The sequence below is a fragment of the Sander lucioperca genome, chromosome 1, assembly GCF_008315115.2.
Source record: "Sander lucioperca isolate FBNREF2018 chromosome 1, SLUC_FBN_1.2, whole genome shotgun sequence".
In the NCBI taxonomy this organism is placed as follows: domain Eukaryota; kingdom Metazoa; phylum Chordata; class Actinopteri; order Perciformes; family Percidae; genus Sander; species Sander lucioperca.
Genome location: NC_050173.1, coordinates 25,190,683 through 25,211,741, shown reverse-complemented (window position 1 = coordinate 25,211,741; position 21,059 = coordinate 25,190,683). Strand labels below are relative to the sequence as shown.

At 38.6% G+C, this 21,059-nt stretch overlaps 1 protein-coding gene across 6 annotated transcripts in view; it reads right to left on the bottom strand.

Annotated features, from left to right (window-relative positions):
* The window catches only part of fam13b (family with sequence similarity 13 member B), an 84,295-nt gene that overhangs the window by 57,616 nt on the left and 5,620 nt on the right, over window positions 1–21,059 (bottom strand). For 4 of the 6 annotated variants that reach the window (XM_031302772.2, XM_031302778.2, XM_031302777.2 and 1 more), the window contains exons 2-3: window positions 4,873–5,022; window positions 3,316–3,523 (exon numbers count right to left, since the gene is read on the bottom strand). In XM_031302772.2, the coding sequence (XP_031158632.1) occupies window positions 3,316–3,481 (166 nt within the window). In that variant the 5' untranslated portion in view covers window positions 3,482–3,523; window positions 4,873–5,022. The remainder of the gene's footprint in view (window positions 1–3,315; window positions 3,524–4,872; window positions 5,023–21,059) is intronic. The other 2 variants (XM_031302773.2, XM_031302775.2) reach the window with 2 other exon arrangements.

Below are 21,059 nucleotides of genomic sequence, written 5' to 3'. Positions count from 1 at the left end.
TTACATAATTAAAATGAACAAAATCACCTGTACTTAGAGCTGTCCACTTGGGATCCGATCACCCAGATCAGATTTTAAAACCAGCTCAGAACGGGCCCACAATCAGAGCACCAAAATAAAACAAATAAAACATCTTTTCACATCACAATTTCATGCACATACAGTAGCTGTATACCATATTGTTGATCAATGATTAAATTAAAAAATAGATAAGCCCTATTTAACACTATTTCTAAAGATGTTCAATATCTACCAAAGCAGTCAGCCCGTTTTTTGTATTGTATGAGCGATTAAATCTGTCACAGATGCCACAGCTTCGGTCCGACACACACCTTGAAGTGCTTTCCATTTCTTATCTCTGTTTTACATCAGATTGCCTTTTTAGTACATATTTGCAACACCATGCTCCTACTAAAACATCAGACATCACACACAAATCAAATAAGAGAGATTAAGGCCTTTTCGCTGGCTGAATAACTTCTGGACTGGCAGCACAACTCTAATTAATGTGCCAGCAGAGGCCCCAGAGGATTAAAGACTTATTACATAACCTCATATGGTCGAGCGGCCCCTGGGTCACACAAACCACCAACCGGCTTCACTAGTCAATTGAGGGGAATTGAGGTGAAGCTTCATTCCAATAGTTAAAAAAAATATTCACTGACTTGACAGGTTTTGCAAGAAAATATCTTTTTTGACTATCTCCGCACTCCACAACAGAAGACTAAGAAAGGAATAAGAAAAGGTTGATGATTAGGTTGGTGATTAGGTTTCACAAACCCCCAGGCCTAATTAAAACACCTATCCAACACACTTGTATTACTTTCTATAATATGTAGATAAATCCAGTACGTCCAGAGTACTGCTGGCCTTTCTCTTAATCTTTAAATCTGAACATTAATTGATTCCTCTATTTAATATTTATTGCAAACGATTTAATGACTTTTCAACAGTTCCTTCATTTTATGGGGGGCGTTTTACAGCCATCAAATTGCTTCTACTGTAAGACACAAAGTAAATCAATTCTACAAATGAATCTTTACATGCTTATGCAAATTTGCACAGACCACAGATGATGAGACATAGGGAAACAAGTTTAACAAATTTAAATGACTTAATTTATCCATTTCTTCAGGGTTCACACCAACAATGCATCCTTAACACAAAGGCTCGATGGTGTTTTAAGCCCCCAACGTCGACTTCAAGGCAGTGCTGCGACCATTGACTTCAAGGCACCTAACCCTAACCTTAACCCTAACCACCTCCTAATCCTAGTGCCGACGACATTGAGGGCTTAAAACACCAACACAAAGAGGATTGACTGGTTAGGTGTCTGGCTGAGGGCTATATGTGTTCTGTAACACAAAACTGGAACTGAGGGTGTTATATACTGTAGCCAGTACCATTACCAACCAAATGCAGATAAATTCTGTCTGTAGCTGGTTAGTTTAAAAATTTGAATTTTATTCCATCCTTTTTTTTATCCCTCTCATCCTTCAGAGCAAGATGTATAAACAGTCCTTCCAGAAAAATGTTGAGTTTTTTTGTGATTGTTGCGTGCAAAAATCCTTGATTATGCGGCACATTTTCTTAAAAATTGCGATGGAATATGCGGGATATTTATGTAATTTTATGCGATAAAAACTGCGGTTTTATCATGACTTCATCGCGGGGTTTGCAGCTTTTCGATGATGTTCACATCGTGTAATTACGTCACGTCATAACGTTCCCATGGCAACAGGGGAAAATGGCTGCTCTTGTGTGAAGTAAACGCAACATTTTTCAACTTTCTGCTAAGATATATGTGACTTTTTTGCAACGAAAATATGGGGATTATGAAATCATGCAAGCCCCGCATATTTTGCGCAGAAATCGGCAATTTATGCGGTGAAAGTGCGGCGTATTTGAAAAAATGCGGCCCCCGCATAAATATGCGGGCTTTGGCTGATTATGCATTGAATTATGCAATCGCATAATCGCGTTTTTCTGGAGGGACTGTATAAACTGCCAACCTGCTCTTATAAAGTCATTGACATAAGACTGAAGTTCCTGCTCCACAAGGCTTATAGAGAAATATCAGAAAAAAAGAAAAGCCTAGGGCCAGGACTTTGGTAGGTTCCCCTCTTCACTGTTAAGCTCTTCTGTTTTCACAAGTTCAGCTGTATTTGACAGAGCGGTTATGTAATGAAGAAGGAAGCGGACCATGGATCTTTCTGCCGGTGCATTCAGAGTTCATCTTATCACATAAACTGGATCTCCACTAACGACATATTTTGGGTTTATCGAGATGCAAAGCAGTCAACAGCAGCAGGGCGTACTTGGGATACTGAAACATTACAGAAAGCAATCAGATGTAACTGAGCGCTCAGAAGTATGTACTTAGAAGTGATAACAAATAGTGGAATTCAACTGGGCTGAAACTGGTATTGGTAGTCTTATTCCTGCTTTCCCATTTCAATCTTAAATCATGTGAAATGTCACTATGGTACTGCATTTTCAGTCAAAAAGGAAAATACCATGAAGGTGTTACTTTACTGAATATAAGGTTTTAAAGAATAAATTACATTTTGTTTGAATGAGAGAAATTGTCATTTTTTTCATTCAAAAGTTACATATTTTCGCTTTTAACAAAAGCTGAGATCAATGAAACATAATCCAGTGTTACTATAATATAGTAAGTTAAACCGAGGGCAAATACAAAATAATGTAAGCTCTTAATACCTGGAGGGGGATGTAGGTGCATGTTAACAGTGATATACAAGAACATAAGAATGTTAAAGATTGCGTTTCATTCAGTATTTGGTACATTACTGTATATGTTCGATGCTTTTTGCTTTAATTTTGAGCATTTTGTAGACTTTAGTTAACATTTTCCATTAAATCAACAATTCCTTTACTGTTGAATCTTTGGTCATATTTAAGAAATAAAGCGGAAGAAGATTACAACACTCAAAGACATTTAATCAATCTCTGAAAACAAATGCATCACCACAAACACGTGGGTGTGAATGAGTCAAGCGAATATATTTGATGACAGATTTTATTAGGTCATCAGGCATTATAATTTACTGAAATTGCTTCATTGGCGTCATCAGCATTCGTTGATATTTTAGGTTTGTAAATATTGATTTGATCGAAACAATCACATATTGAATATGAAATGATTTGAGACAAAAGATCTGTAGCCCAAAAGTAAAAAAATCCTGAATTTGAATGAATGATAGCAAAAGAAGTGGCTTGATTTTGGGGTTTAAGCATCACTGCATTTATGTGTGTGTGTGTGTGTGTGTGTGTGTGTGTGTGTGTATCACTTACCATGCTCCTCGATGTAGTCGACAATGTGTTTCACCAGTGCAGGAACCTCATGGCCACTGATTGTGTGTGTGCGCGTCACCTCCTCCAAAGGAACGCCAAAAACACGTGTGGTGCTGGCTGAGCTACCGCCCTCGTTGCCTGGCAACGGAGACACACTCTTCCTCATTGCCTTCTCCTCCTCACCACAACCCCGCCAAGGCCCTCACGTCTTTAGGAAAAAAAGAAACACAGAAGGAGGGAGATCAGACAAAAGAAAAAGTGAGATGGAATGATTTACAAAATAAGAGCCTTAGTAAATCATCTTCAGTCATGTTTGCAAACTTCCCCTCCTTACATTTAACCAAGAAAGAAGAGGGGGTGGGGGGGATTGCAGCCGCTGGCCAGCAAAAGCGTTTAGACTTGATCCTTAAAGGGGGAGGAATAACAGGTGGAGGTGGAGAGTCCAATGACCACTGAATATATACTGTATATGACCAAACACTAAATTTGGACCAAGTGGTTCAAAAGACTTTTTAAAATGAGCCCTTATGACATATTCGTATTCAAACTACCAGGGTGGTGGACAAAATGATCTAAACAAAATGTAAGTTCCATGTAGCCCTACATTTGGGGAGCCATAGCAAGAAGAGAGGGAGACAGATTTAGGTAAAGTATCTGAGTGGTGGTGTTGCTGTCAGACAGGGATTATGAAGCAGGTGTCCTGTCTGTCCTGTGCTAAATGAAAGGGTGGCTAAATTAGCACCCCAGGATTTCCCCTGTATAAAGTAGTATTGTATCAACTTCTTACTTACTCCCACAGGGGATGTTTTACATTACATTAACATGATTCAGTATCTGTTATGTCCTCTGCCATTCCCATGCAAATGTGATGCTGCGAAAGCCTGAGTCAGACAAAGGGGTGGAAATCAATGCAAGGCAAGCATGAATGTGCAACAATCATGTCTGTTCAAAGTTTGACTTTGATGATGGTTGTTTGGTGAGTGCAAACAGTGGCAGATGGTGTTCAGTGTACTCATCGGGGGAGGAGGAAAATCACCAAATGTTTATCAGAAAACTGGTTTTGTTCCAATTAAGCTTACAGTATATGTCAATTAATATTGGTCTTTTAAAGATATAAAAGTGTTATCACTAATTACAATAACAACAGATTCAACGTGGTCAGCTGTTTGTTGCTCCTCTACACTACTTTGTTGTATTTAAGGTCAGCTTGTTATAAAAGATGACACGACGGAAGACCTAGTAAGGAATTCGAGGACGTTTTTGTTTTCACATTAAGCTTTAGTAAGTAAATTGTCTAAGTCAGTGTGCAGGATATGATTTATTCTTACATGATATTCAGAATGGAGATGTGCTGATGTTCAGCATTATGACGAAAGTGACTGTTCTTGTAATGTTTTCCCTTACAAGAACTAATGTGCTGAATCAGTTAGTATTTTGTGGCCAAGTTTAGTTAATAAGCCTTGGATATATCTGATGTCACAATCAATCGAATCAAAGTGAAGGGGGTCCATTCCTTCCTCCGGCAATGGATGTGCCTGCATGTGTGTGTTTACTCACCGTGTAGCAGTGAAAGTGTGTGTCCTCTCCTCCCCTAGCCAGTGAACCACCAAACCATCTATGGCTGCTTCAGGTTGTGGCAGAAGATGAGCCGGTAGTTCCTCATTGACGGACCGCTAATCCCTGTTGCAGGATTCTCTTCTAGCTACACTAAGGAGAGACAGAGAGAGAAAAGGAAGAGGAGGGAGGAACATAAGAAAAGAACAAAAAAGAAAGGGTGAAGACAGAGGTGGGGAGAGAGAAAAATATTGAATCTGTTAAGTAACAATCCCTGGTATGTTTACAAACATCTGAATAGCTACAGTACTTTCTATTGTAATGTAATGAAATGTTACAAGCTGCGCCGTATCAATAGCTTTTACATTCTCTGTTCTCAACACCTGCTGCCAAGTGTTTGCTAGGGAAGATAGTATGTTGCATAAGAAAAGATGCATATGTTTGTAGCAGCAGCAACCATTCCATATATAACTTGTTATCACTTAGATTGTATTACTTTCTGCTTAATAATTCTGGTTCTTATGAAATTCTTACAATTCAATGGGTTAGGTTGCCATAATCAGTAAGGTGTCATAAAAGACAATGTATGCCTTTTTTAAACTTAACTTTAAAAATCTTGCTATACACACAAATCAATAAAAGATGCATGGGCCGTGCCAACACAGACATTCAACAGACATTCACTGCAACATAATGTGGGTACCACAGATAATGACTTCCATGCCATATACTAGTACTTCTTCTGTGCAGCCGTCACACAAACGTTCCTTCATCTTGGACTACAGAATAGCCAGTGTGTTTAAAGGTCCCATGACATGCTGCTTTTTGGATGCTTTTATATAGGCCTCAGTGGTCCCTAATACTGTATCTGAAGTCTCTTTCATGAAATTCAGCCTTGGTGCAGAATCACAGCCACTAGAGCCAGTCCCACAATGAGCTTTACTTAGGATGTGCCATTTCTGTGTCTGTAGCTTTAAATGCTATTGAGGAGGAGAGAGTGGGGGCAAGATGGAGGGTGGGGGTGTGGCCTTAATCAACTGCCATGCTTCCCTTGTTTTCAAGCCATGATGTCTCTCTCTCATGGGCGGGCCAAATTCTCTGGGCGGGCAAAGCAGAGAAAGGGGAGGTAACCTTGCTCCTTATGACCTCATAAGGAGCAAGATTCCAGATCGGCCCATCTGAGCTTTCATTTTCTCAAAGGCAGAGCAGGATACCCAGGGCTCGGTTTACACCTATCACCATTTCTAGCCACTGGGGGACCATAGGCAGGCTGGGGGAACTCATATTTATGTTAAAAAACCTCATAAAAGTAAAATTTTCATGCCATGGGACCTTTAAACAGCCAAATGTGTGGAAGAATGAGTTATCTAAAAGTAAAACAGTTTTTAACTTTTTTATTCTAACATCATGTAGTTGTGTTATGGCTTTAACTTAAAAAACAAATAACCTGACTGGGACACAAATACAAAAACATTCCTGCCTTCACACTAACATTTGTGTCAGAATCAAACTAATTTAAAACCTCTGAATGTGTCAGGTGGAGGAATGCTTACGCCAGTTTAATTCAGGAACCGAGGTCCTCTTTTCTTCTCATTTGCTGTTTTTGGTGCTTAAGGGTAAATATCTCTTTAATTTTCTGCAACCCCCCCCCCTCCTACTTTCACTCCATTTTTCATGACCCTTTTCCCTTCTTTTCTTCTCTCCCTTTTTATTTCTCTCCACTCCTTCCTCTCTAATGGCATCTTCCTACTTTAAGGCTTGAGATGTCATGTTGTCCAAATGTCAGCTAGAGGTGAGGACCAAACACAATACAGTGTTTCCCACACATAGACTAATCTGCGGCGGTGCGCCTCACTATCAACACCGGCCGCCGCACATTGCGTTCGTTATTATTATTTTTTAAACGCTATTTAAAACACATTCAGCTGGATTTCCTCTCCCTGCTCTCTTGCGTCTCGCTCACATACACACACAGACAGCTCCTCCCACTGTGCACACAGCGTCTGTCTCCATAAGGAGAGAAGACGGCTGGCGAAATTCCCGACCCGACTCTTAGCAAACAAGCGATTGCGCCTGCTTTAGAAAGTTAACTAGTCGCAAGTTTGCGGTAAAATGCAGTTGGGTTGTCGAGGTCAAAACACTATATGTAGCAGCTGTGAATCAAATAAACTTATTATAAATAATGTTATGTCATTTTTTACTCTTACACTGAATGTTTGCTGCTGCAATCCAGATGAGTATTGAAAAGTATTTTCTTTGAGTTGAGGATGAGGACCAGCCTGAACCGGAGGTATCAGTCTGAAACAGAGCTGAACAGTCCGACCAGTGTAATTAGTTATGTTATTACTTTGTTTACAATATTTTCAGGCTTCAACCAGTGAAAGACAGGGTCAGGCAACAACCATCCCCCACCGCCACAAATTGCTTTCTAATCTGTGGGAAACACTGCAATAATTTAACCGATACCGGTTAGGCTAGATAGCTGTGTCTGTGTTCGTGTGTCTTGCATGTCTGTGCATGCCCATGTCAATGTGTCATTTTGAATCTGTGTATGTTAGGTGTGTGACTGTTAATTGCTGCCACTTAAGCATGCAAGCGTGTATGCATGTGTTTATGCATGTACAGTATGTCTTAAGGTTGCTATGACACATGTGCATGTGTGTACTAGATGAGGCTGTCAAGAGTGTGTGTGTGTGTGTGTGTGTGTGTGTGTGTGTGTGTGTGCCTGTGTGTGTGTGCCAGATGGGATGAAAGGGTGAATGTGTGTTGGTGTGTCGAAGTGTGCATGAAGAGAAAAACTGTGCCTGTCGACTTAGCTTGTGTGTGTGTGTATATATATATATATATATATATATATATATATATATATGGCCGTGTGGTAAAATATTAAAAACACAATTCTGTTTTTGAGAGTGTTATGGAGTCAGAAAGACACAAGAGAGAATGAAAGGAAGTGAGGAAGAAGGAAAAATACACCTGCTGGAAATAAACCACGGTCTTTCATTTGCACACATGCACAGGGTTGAGCCTTGATATGTAGGGTTTGCTCTAACCTGTTAAAAAGCAGCCATCTATGAGCTAAGAGTTAGATCAGAAAATCCTAACAGTGCCCAAAGCTCCTCAAAAAGCATCCAATAAATCAGCCAATCAGCAATTATAATCACGTAACAATTCTATCCAACAAGCATTTTTTAGGCCTTTATTTCTGACAGGACAGCTTTTAGACATGAAAGGGAAGAGAGTGGGGGAATGACATGCAGGTCGGAACCGAACCTGCGGTCGCTGCGTCAAGGACCGAGTCTCTGTATATGGGCGCACGCTCTACCAGGTGAGCTACCCAGGCGCCCATCAACAACCATTTTTATGAGTTTTGGCAACTACAACGTGGAAATAAAATCCTGTGCCATGGTATGAAAGCTGTAAAACCCGAAAAATGCCGTCTGAGCAATGCTTCAAACACATCAGATACAAGGAAAAGGCTGTTTAAACTATTTTAGGTACAAGGGAATAATCAAGGAGCAAAATTACAAAATAATTTGCCATTCATTCAGTCCAACATTTTTATTTGGTATGAAAATGGCAGGAAAAAAATGAAAAAAGAAATTACTTTAATTCTGATACTAAAATTAACATTGGCTTTCAACATTTTTGGTTATTGTAAAACCTAAATCTGTGTTGTGACCTTTTAAGTACAGTAAATGTTACTGTGTTTAGTGGGAATTACAGCATTGCCATGTTTCTTTGGTATTCAGCTCAATGGCAGATGTGCCAAAGTCTCTTTAAAAACAGGTGATTTTTTTCAATGAAAATTACATAGTGGCTCTTTATGTAATACATTACATATAATTCCAACCAGATGTACAAGGTTACTAATACATCAATACATTTCTATAATGAATAGCTCTATATAGGACTGAAACCTGAGCAGTATTGGTGCAATGCAGAAGCTACTGAAATACATAGAACAAAATAACAAACATTAATAAAAATCAAATCTTTTAACCTTTCTATAGCACAGGCAGCACTGAGTTTCTGCCTTAAATGGCCCTGGTCTAGCCCCCTCCACATTTTTCAGTCGAACCAAAACTATTAGACTAAGCTTCTCTTCGCTTCCACCTGCAAGCTACACAGTACTTTAAGAGGTTGATCTATAAATTGTATGACTCACTGGTACACAGACAATATGCCAGGAGTAGGCAGGATAGAGTGGTCTGCCAATATGGAGGAAGCTTTCACTTGAGCCGAGTCATAGCGTACATAGCTAAGGGAGCTTCCTTTTGGTCACATTAATCAGGGCTAACAAACAATGTATGACATAGTCATTGCTACCTCCACTAGTCAGTCCACTGGCACTACCTGGGTACCCACAATATAGTTTAGTGTAGTTTCACAGTAGATTGAACAGATATTGCTGTTATTTGCTGACATTTTGTTAATTGACTTTAATCTACCAGGGATAAAAGCATGTATGAACTCATGAACTAAACAATTGCAGAATTTTAAACTGCACTTCTCACTGACACAGGCAACTTTCTTTTACCTTTTCCAAATAAATGTTTCTCTAAAGCCATTAAAGCCATTAATACGGTAAATCCTTTTAGTCAATACCTGGGAAGTTTTGATTGATGTGTCTTTTTGGGATAGTATTTTCTGTCAAAAAGTGGATGTTATTATTATTATTATTATTATTATTATTAATAATAATAATAATAATAATAATAATAATAATAATAATAATAATAATAATAATAATAATAATAATAGATAGTAAAACCCAAACATCTTTTGATATCGGTTTGTTTATTTCTGTACAAAATCGATTTTCCCGTATTACTGAACTCTTGACAGCGTATTTAACATCAAAACTATTTATTTGTTGCTGGCTGGAGAGCTGGACAGGTTTTCTTATTACTTATGCTTATTAAATGGGGGTGTCAGGAGTCTTACGTTTGCTCATAAAGATTGCGGAGTCCTCTAAAGGCATTCTTCAGCCTCTATTCTTTCCAAAACCAACTGAACTGCTAGGTGCTAAGCCTCTTTAAAAGCTAGAGAAAAGCCCACTATTGGAGCTGAAATTCTTGTATTGGGTCAGGGCCAAAATTGAGGTACTGAAACCAAAGGAGGTACCACAAACCAGAGTGTTGTTCTCAGCTAACTGAATGGATATGAAAAACCGTAACTACTGCAAAATGTTGATTGTTGTAAAATTATTATTTTGACGACCACAATTTTGAGGAGCTAAATAGCACGATACCATAGTGCATACAACTTTTAAGCGAGGGTGGTCCTGTTACCGCCAGGCTCAACATTGAGCTGTAACAGACAGATGAGGACAATGACACTCAGAGATTAGGTAACTCAATGTTCCCATACCAGTGGCTTGCCTCTGTAGTGAGGATTTGGTCAGTAATGGAACAGTCTAGAATGGCTCTGTCTGTGTTTCTTTCTGTCTGTATGTGTGTCTTAAACTCAGATATCATGCTTGACAACCTCCTCCTTAACAATGAGGCACATTGTTAGAAGGGAAACAGAGAAACAAGAGAAAGAAAAAGTAAGTGAGAAAGAAAAAACTAGGACCAGAAGGAGAAAAAAAAGGCCAACGGAGAGAATATGAGAACACAGAGAAAAGTATAAAAGGGGAGACACAACAAGACAAGCCATGTTAAGACAGACGTGTGTGAAAAATGGTCAGCAAACCTCATTCATTTCTGGTGGATTACTTTGTAATGTGAAACGGATAATTCTACTGTTTACATTGCAATCGTCAAAACTAAATTAACTTTCCAGAGTTGTAAAATCCTTCCTCATAGTATTATAAACCGCTATACATTGTTTTGGCATTCTGTTAACTTAAACGTTCAAACTCATGAATCTACTAATTAAAACTTTTTACATTCTGTGGTAGCCAACAACAATAAAAGTTAAGATTAAGTTAATATTTTTATACTATGAGTAAAAAATGTCTTTGAACTTTTAAGAGACAGAACGGACGAAGATAAAATTAAAAACCTGGAGAAAAGAGAACACAATGTATGGTATGCACCAGACCTATATGGAAATCTGTACCTTGGTTCTTGATCTTGATTCGCAGTACTCTACCATAGTGGTGGCAGCAGTACATTTAAAAAGCCTACTGTATATCAGATTTCAGTTGGCTTCTAAGGGCGTTTTCACACCGACATCCTTAGTTCGGTTGAATCGAACTAGAGTTCGTTTGCCCCGCTGGTGCGGTTCGTTTGGGTAGGTGAGAAGGCGGCAATCGAACTCTGGCGCACAACAAAAGCGGACCAAACAAGCGTACCAAGACCTGCTTGAAGAGGTGGTCTTGGTATGCTTTCAGTCGAACTCTGGAGCGGTTCGTTTGTGGTGAGAACGTGATCCGTACTCGAACCGCACCAATGTACTCAAGTCTGAGCTAATGTCTCCTGTAGTCATGTGTGTTTAGCAATCTGCGATGCAGCAGAGCAGCAAACTGCAGCAGCTTGCAGTGTTTCTATTACAGAAATAGACTGCAGTCAAGCTTCCCGTCCGTCACTCGTATCTCCGTGGTCAAACCAGCTGCCGCTAAAATTGGAGACAGACGCCAGTAGAGCAGAGCGAAGTCTCATGACCAGAGCAGATGTAGTAACGTCTTTAGCGAAACAATGTCTGATAATTTTAATAAAATGAGCTGGTTTGACCACTAGACCAGAACACAGGACCTTCTTCCTGTATATACTTTCTTGCTCCCGCCCCCAGACATATCCGACCAATAAGAGGGCTGGACGTTCTTGCCTGATTTGTAATGACGCATTTTGGTACGCTTGGATTTTTCCAGGTGTGAAACCAAACCAAACCGACTGAAGGCAAATCGCTCCAAGTTTACTAACTCACCAACTGATTCGGACCAAAGCAAACGAACTACAGGTGTGAAAACGCCCTAAAAGCGCCACCTGCACACATCCAGAGATGAAGCTTGAACAGCGCTCTGCAGGGTGGCAGCAGTTAAAGCAAATGTCTTTTAAAAGAAAGGTGACAGGTTCAATACCTGCAATACTGTTTGACCCTGTGAAGTAGGCTTTAGGGAGACATTTACTGACAGCTGGTTCAGATATTTTTGAGTGAGTTAAACCGAATATTAAACACACAGCAACAGAACACATGGGGAAACAGCAGGAATATTTAGGGAAGACAAGATGACCAGACAATTCACTGAAAACTGGTGCAAGAATATGAACAAAAACATCCCGCCATATCGTAAATAATACAATTTCAACTGAAAGATCCATTTTCTGATAAGTGTAATATTAATTATTGAAATAGCCATTGCAGAAGTAAGCAAAACTCTGTCCATCAACAAATACAAGAGTACAGTCATATTCTATAAAGGCAGTTTTACATGCATCACATACGAGAACAAAACCCGTTATGATTCATCTGTGATCTGCCAAATAGCCTGAGCACCATCAAAACACAGTGAACGACCAAAAAAAAAAGATTAAATATTTACAAAAGGTTCTAAATAAATGAAAGCAAATTTCAACTTGCATCATGTTGTGAAAACCCCCCAAAATAAAAAAAGATCAAAGCAGTCAAACTCTGCATAGTTTATCAGCACCAGCCAAAATGTCATGGTCAACCAAAATCAGGGAAGTGGAACATGACAGAAAGAAAGGTCGGACAGCAGGAATCCACTTCAGAAGTTAAGATCCATCAGATTTCTGCGTCAGCCTACAATCCCCCAGGGGTAAAACATAGCTAAAAAGAGTGTATCAAAGTCTATACAATATAAGTTGCAAAAATTTAAACCCAAAGAGTAAACATTTTTTAATTCACAAACAAACAGATCTCTTGAGTAGTAAGTCTGTTGAGTTTGTTTACTTCAAATCTTAAAACAAGCAGAAAAACACTTCCAACTGATCCCTTCCCTCTGGCCTGAATCTCTACAAAATAATCAGGAAGAAACAAATGTCTCTGTATTTGTCTACTGCGTTGGGTTATTGGGTCCATTCTTCACACATACATCCTATGACCCTGACCCAACGGATAACTTCCTTGTACCCACCGGTTTAACCAGTCCCATCCAAACAAGTACACACCTTAAAAACAAACCGCATATAGAGGTCTTAGTGTGGATTGTATCTGCAAGGAGACAAACAGATACTAGTCTCTTCAAACAATCACTAAACATGTGACTAAGATTCTTATCAGCTATGTCACAAATAGAATGAAAATATCATGTCACACTGTGTCCGTGTCCCAAATACAAACCTGATAAATATATTGACCCGAATACGAATTATGGTGTTGTATTATATTCAAGGACTAGACAATTACATATTCACAACATCAGATATTATTTGGGTTAGTATGGGTTGTTTGTAGCCTTATTGTTGCTATACTAGCGGGTGTCTTCAAGTCCATACATAGTGCATCCTTTTGAATAAAGCATCCCTAAACAAAGAGTTTCGTGTTTTGCTGCCACGAAGGAAATACATTCGTGACGAGCGAAAACCTTTCCCAATGTCGAGTTCAGAAACAAACCGTGGACTGAATCAACTCATCTGGGTAGCAGCCAAGTATTACCACTATCACGGATAATGAGGAGCTTAAAAAGAAAAGTCTAAAAAACATGCTAAGTGCTGGACACAATAACATTTTGACCGCTTCCAAGAGCCTGAGGGAGTATGTGACTGAGAGACAAGCTGCACAAATGTGGGATTCACATTCTGCTCAAATGAAGAATTTCATTTTCCAATTTTATGAGAAAAAAGGATGATAAATCTACTCCCAACAAAACTAGTGTGTTGTGTCTTCAAAAATACTTTTCCCAAAAACAATTATCGGAAAAGAAAGGTTGTCTTATATTCAGGCCGATAAGGACATACAAAACACCTTCGATGCCATTCTTTGAGCATTTATCTTGAAACCTTATAACTTGAAACCTTAAGGGAATGATGTTAATTTTCAGCTAACATTAGGTCAGTTAGCCACCCAGGATGTTTGGCTGATTAACTGTAAGAAGCTGAGTAACAGGAAGTCTATTAATAACCTGCTTAATATGAAGTTTGTTTTATGTTGATCCGAAGTGTTGCAAGCAGCACACAAAGAGTTCACACAGCTAGATCGGTCTACTGTATATACAAAACACTCATAGATTGGTGTTCAAAGAATAAAACATTGCTTATGAAAGACTGTGGTTTAAAGTGTATAAATACATAGAAGAAAATTAACAATTAAAACCCACAAACACACACATACCTAACAAGCCCTAAAGTTGACCTAAAACCTGCTTGTGCCCATTTTAAGCTGTCAGCCATTAGCACTGAGCCCTACTGTTTGTCTTGTGGCAGTAAGAGGAATACACAATGTATAGCCAATAATGTTACGACAGTAAGTTTAAGTTGCTCTTTTAAGATAATGGCCAATAATATGTTTACCTCATTATATGCAGCATTAACTATTTCCTAATGTACTGTACTCCTTTTTTATCTGTTTTTCGAACTATGAATTTGACTGTGTCTTATGGCTCTTAATCACATCTTTTTTTATAAGCATCCATAATGTAGATTGATCTGCAAAAATGTGCAGGTCAGCATTCAGACGTCAGTCTTATTCATGCATTGAAGCTCTTGCTGGGTGATTCTCCACACATGCAGTTTTTTCAAAAAGCACTTTTACGCAAAAGCTTTGGGATCCTGACTCGTATTCTTTTGTACCAACTAATGCTCGTTCTGGAGAAAACATGGTACAAGTCAAGCAGTGACCAGTATTATTATTGTATTATTTTGTAATATGCTTAACAATTTAAAAAAGAAAGAAAAGAAGGTTATTTAGTTGGAAACCAAGACCAAGTTTCAGGCCAAATGTGCTATGCTATATTTGTTGAGGCCTACTGGATTTTCAGGTACTATGAATAATCCGATTCAGAATCATGGCAACGCAGTAAGCAGGTGCAAGACAAGGGTAATTTGAATATTCTGAACTCTACTTAACCAGACCCGTCTAATGAATTGCAAAGCTGAGTACATAATTTAACATGTGCTATCTCTTAATCTAAGCCTATCTGCCTCTCTGTCTGGCTGTCAACACTTACCTGTCTGTCTACCTATTTACCCATGCTTCAGTTTACTTAAGACGCATGAGAGGTTGTGCACACAGAAATTGCCAAGCTCCCAGAAGTATTTACTGATGCAATGTATTGACCTTGCAAAAATCCATGTGAACATAAAAAAACATCTTGTATGTGAAACACAAATGTCCTTTTTGCTGCGTTTTGTCCTGTACCTGTACACAATCAGGGTTGGATGTGCACACTATCCACCTTTTTTTTTTTTTGCGATTTCAGTTTACTTACAGTACAATGCTTCTCTCCATGCCAGGGTGTCTATTTGCTTGTCTATCTGTACTGTTTCCACAAGAAAACAAGCTACTAATTAGTGATCAATAAATTATTAATTTGAGCGCACAAATTAAAGTTTTACTTTTGATACCCTCCAGGTTTCGTAGGATATAGCGGGTCAGCATTTGCTTACAGTTTTGAAATCATAGTTCTGTGTCTTACAGGCAGACAGCAGCAGGTCAAGTCAGGCTGGGGGGTGTGGATGTAGAAGGATGAAAGGAAAAATAAAAGGAGGAGAGGCAGCATTATGCAGAATAAAATAGTATCAGAAAGAGAATGGCAGAGGAAGATTAGAGGATAGAAAGCAGCGGGGAGAAAGGAAGTGACAGGAAAGAAAAGTGTGAGGTAAAGAGAGGCAGAGCAGGAGAAATAAAGTAGAGGCATTAAAGCCAGTGTTTGCCCTTGAATCAAGAGCAGCAGCTCACTGACCTAGACTAGTTTAGCTGCTCCTCCCAGGCAAGCCCTGTCAGTGATAAATTAATAAGCACTATCTTCAGGGGACATAGGATTTTTCAGGCCTTGTTATCTCTAACTCTGACCAGACCAGCACAATCTTCCCATTATTTTTAGTTTTAAGGTGTAGGGAACGTCAAACAAAAATAATATTTACAGACTTATTTTTATATATCATACTGTGTAATGGTAAATTGACTGCACTCATATAGGCCTAGCGCTTGTGTTGAATTTTCTTCAAGTGGATTTCCTTTGAAGCCTGAGGATCTGATGAATATGCCTAAATAAACAGAGCTAAAGCTTGTTCCATGTGCAATCCAGCCTACCATATTTGATATAGAGCTGAAATAATTAGTTGATTTACAGAAAAAAATAGACAACCGTTTTAATAATGATTTCGATTGAATCTATAATTATTTAAGTTATTTTTCATGCAAAAATCTCAAACATTTTCTATATCCTGGTTTTCAAAAGGTAGAGATTCATTTCCTGCTTTTCTTTGTTTTCTATGTCCGTAAATTAAATATGTTTGGCTTTTGGACAGCCAGTCAGACAAGAAAAGCAATATGAAGTCTTTAATTTACTGTTTGTAAAATGGCATTTTTCAGTGTTATATATATTCTATAGACCAAACAATTAATTCATTTTTCAAGAAAATATTTCTCATTGACGCATACATGTCGCTCTATTTCTGAACCTATACTGTATTCATAAAAAAAAAAAGATGCCTATGCTTTTATCAGCAACATCTCTTCATATGCATACTGTATAGTTACAGTGCAACCACAGCCTTCTGTAGCTAGCGGTTAATTGCCACTGTGCGCTTCCGCTTCCAGGGTTAAGTGACCTGCTTGATAGCATTTGCTGAAGGAGGAGGGATATTCTCTGAACTGGTGATCTACTAGTCTCAAGCCTGGTTCACTACACTCCGGGTTATCATAGTTTCATGTCACTCTCCACTACGTCTCATAGAAGGCCTGAAATGCCATACAAGTGCTCTAAAAAGGGAAACAGTAAAATAAGATCCATTATTTGATGGCCTAAGGGGTTGTGACACTGCAAAATGCTTGAACGCCTACAGTGGAAACAAGTGCAGCTCTGTGCAACAGTGGGAGTACAACTTACAGCCTTAGCAGAACTTGCCAGTGTCACTGGGCACCGCCTCTTCTGAAACAATGACATTGAGCCTTATTGATTTAGTATTGATCTACATCACCTCTCTCTTGCTCTGTCTCACACTGATGGAAATTTCCAGACCGCTGCTTACGAAAATACCAGCCAGTATGCTTCTGCCTTTGCTGCATTAAATAAAAGATCCCTCTCTATCGGTTGTCTTTATATTCTGTACATGGCTGACAGCTCTATGAAAGCAGTGACGGTGCGATGAAGAATGAGAGTACAGCGTATAAATGAGGAAATCCCGAGCCTGTTAAATATCGTTGACTAAACTATCTTTGCGCTATTATATTGAATGAGACTCAATTAACACAGAACAAATAGCTTACACAGGATAGTACTAGTCTTGTCATTTCCATCTGTGCCTGTGTGTAAACAATAGATCAAAACACCAGCTGTGAGAGTAGCTGACAAATGAGAGCATGCAAACAGTGACCATGCAGACTGACAGTGCAGATTGAAGGATTGTCTCACACAGCATATGAAGTGACAGGCTATTGTTTTATGTTAAACAAGTTTTTTTAATGCTCATTTTATAGAATTGTACCTTATTTTTATGACTAAGATTGTTGGCCTTTAGGCTATAGATGAGTGTTTTTTAGGACAATAAAACAAGGCGGTAATGGGTCCATTTGTTGGTAGTTCTAATCCATTTTATTTTAATTTACCGACCCCCTGGTTCAAACAATTCTTTTTTGTTTGAATTCAGTGATTTTTGATCGTCTATTAGGTTGGATAAAGTGGTTATGATTAGAGATTTTAATATTCACGTCGATGACATGTCTTGCACTTTTGCTGCTGATTTTCTTAATGTCACTGAGTCTTTTAATTTTATCCAACATGTGTCTGGTTCCACACGTCAGGGGTCATACTTTGGACCTTGTTTTTACACTTGGTCTTAATCTTGACTCTGTTTGCTCTGAGGAACTGCACATTACTGACCATGACTGCGTTTTGTTCAACCTGTCTTTTAATTTAGATTTACTGCCCAGTAAACATGTGAGCTGTTCGCATTTTAAATCGCTTCACAGCTGAGAAGTTTTCTGCAGCTTTTGACCAAAGCGCAATGCTGTCTTCTCATGCTGATATTAATTGTCTGGTCCACTTCTTCAACACATATTGCTCATTAGTTTTGGATAAAGTTGCTCCAAGTAAAATGTGACATGTTTCCTCCTTTCAAATAAGGACTGCAGTGACTTTCACTATTTCTTTGTAAATAAAATTAGTGATGTCAGAAATGGCATTATCCCCTCTACTACTCCATATTCGGTTCACTCAATCCGGCCACCAATCTTGTACTGTACTGTTTTGCTCCGATCTCGCTACAAGAACTCACTGATCTGGTTAGCAGTATGAAATCTTCCTCAAGCCCAGTAGATATTATACCAACTTCCTTGTTTAAAATGTTCTTGGGTCTGCGAGTACTTGGGTTCTCTCTATACTCAACAGCTCTCTGCAATCTGGTTGTGTCCCTTCGTATTTTAAACATGCAGTTCTTCAGCCACTACTGAAGAAAACCAACCTGGATACATAAATTCCCGCAAATTATGGCCCATTTCCAAGATGCCTTTTATTTCCAAAATTTTAGAAAAAGTTGTTGCAAAACAGCTCACTGCCGTCTTGAATACACACAAAATTTTAGACAAATTTCAATCTGGCTTCCGTCAGAAAAACTCAACAGAAACCGCTCTTCTTAGAGTGTCGAACGACTTATTAATTTCCTCTGACATGGGTGAATGCTCGGTTTTGGTGCTGCTGGACCTTAGGGCAGCTTTTGATACAGTGGATCACAACATCTTGCTTGAAAGACTTAAGCACTGGGTTGGTATCTCAGGGAGCGCCCTGGATTGGTTCACCTCCTATCTTTAAGATAGAAGTTTTTCTGTGTCACTTGGACCCTATTGTTCAGAAACTGCTGCCCTTTCCTGTGGGGTGCCTCAGGGTTCTGTGTTAGGTCTGATTTTATTTGCATTGTATATATGCTTCCCCTGGGACATATAATTAGCCAATTTGGAGATATCCGTTATCCCTTCTATGTAGATGACATCCAGCTGTATGTCTCTTTTAACCCAGAAGAGACTGACAAAGTGTTAGAATTGCTTAAATGTTTGCCTTCTATCAAGGACTGTCTGGCAAACAACTCCCTACAGCTTAATGAAGATAAGACCGAAGTCCTTACTGTTGCTCCGGACACAACAGCTTCCAAGGTTATTCAGCTTTTTGGGTCCCTTTCTTCTCTGTGGAATGCCCTTCCTACTGTCTTATGTTCTTTGTTGAAGCTTTTAAAAAGCAGCTGAAGACTCACTTGTTTAAATTAGCTTTTGAGACATGTTTGTAACTTTGGGTTCTAGGTTGTAATCTTTTAAATGATTTTCATTGGTCTTTCAATTATTTTTTCCTTGCTTATTTTCTGTTGGATCTTAATGTATTTTTACAAGTGTTTATTATATGAATCACTTTGTGACTTTGTCTGTAAAAGGTGCTATATCAAATAAACTTATTATTATTATATTATTATCATTTCAAACAAGGGCAGACAAATGAGATCAATACGCTGATTTACTGCTCAATCGCTGCCAGTGGCCAAGGGTCAAATGCATTATTTTCCACATGCAACTTAAACTGTAAAAGCTCTAGAAAATATCTGAGTCAGCGTCATGTGAGGAACATACAGTAGATTTTTTGTTTATGATGCACTATTTAGATTTCCTTCACTCTCTCACACTAAAGGAACAAACTACATGAGCGAAGTCCACCTTAAATGGCAAAAATCTCAAAGACAATGTACAACTGGGCAGTGCTAGTCTTGCTCAGCCAAAAAGCTAATTTTTTTTATTCCTAATTTTCTGCTAAAAGGCCATTTAAACATCATCAGTATCATTAATCACTATTTTGAGACAAGATATTTAAAGCTTGCTGCAGATAAAACTATTATATTTAAGCTGTAAAGATCATTCAAATGCGCCGGTATGAAGTGCCCTAGTATCAAAATTCAGTTCTATCCAAAAGCTAGAGATGACCAATTGAGCATAGCTCCAAGAAAGGCACTACTTTATTAGGTAAGCAACAACTCTCTGTCTCACCAGTGTTGTTCACCAATAGGGATTTTCAGAGTCTGCTCTTCTAACCAACCAATGACTCCGGAAATAAAAGCGTGGGCTAGAGGCCTCTTCGGTAAATTAATTTGTCATGTGCTTCTGGTTCTATTACCAGAAGCACAGTTTTAGCTAGTTTTAAGGTTGGGTTATTTTGAGACGTGAATTGGTTTGTAAAGTTAACATCCTGCCATGCTGTTACTCTTAGACTGCTCTGTGTACAGTGACACAGCTAAAAGTGCAGTGATTTGACCGACAAAATTAAAGTCAGTCAACTATGGGTGTCTTCTCAACTGTTGACTTAAATCGTCGGCTTTTAGGGAGCAGCCCCGGGTCTAACATGACTCTAGAGCAGGGTTAACTAGTTTTGGTCACTGGGTCTACTGCCAGGAAACAGACTGTATTACTTTATTCTTCAACCTAAGCCAAGCAGCACTACACTGCCAAGTCCAAGCCAGGAAAGCTCAACTCTGAGGTCAAGGTTGAATTAATCAATTAGCTCATGTATTTAAACAGCATCAGTCTACTTAACAAGGTGAGCATGGATCACTCAGTATCTAGACAGTGATGTTGGTCTGGCTGGTAGACTTATTGACCCAAATGTGTCTTCTATTCTTTTATGAATATCTATAAAATAAAACTGAAGCTGATGAGAGCTGAATCAATGAGAGATTTTTAGTTGTTGTCGATTAAACTAAAAAATCTTTACACGTGGCTTTGGCCCATCTCTCAGTGGGAGTATTGCTTAACTAATGGACACAAATGACAATTTGATAATATTAAACATTTTAGCAATTGCTTAAGTAAACACAAAACATTTGATGGTTACATGTTCTCAAACAGGGTGTATTTTTTTCTCTTTTATATATCACTATAAGCAGGTTCTTTCTTTTCTATTGCTCAATTTATAAAAGCATTTAAAGATATTTTACACTAAAAAGTTGATTAATTAAAACTACAAAAATCGGTTGGTTAGCCAAAAACAATCTAGAGGTATCAATTTTAGCTCTGGTACCTTGTGAGTGGGCATGTGTCATTTAATATATAAAGACCAATGTGTGACCAAAGAGATATTTACGTTTGTA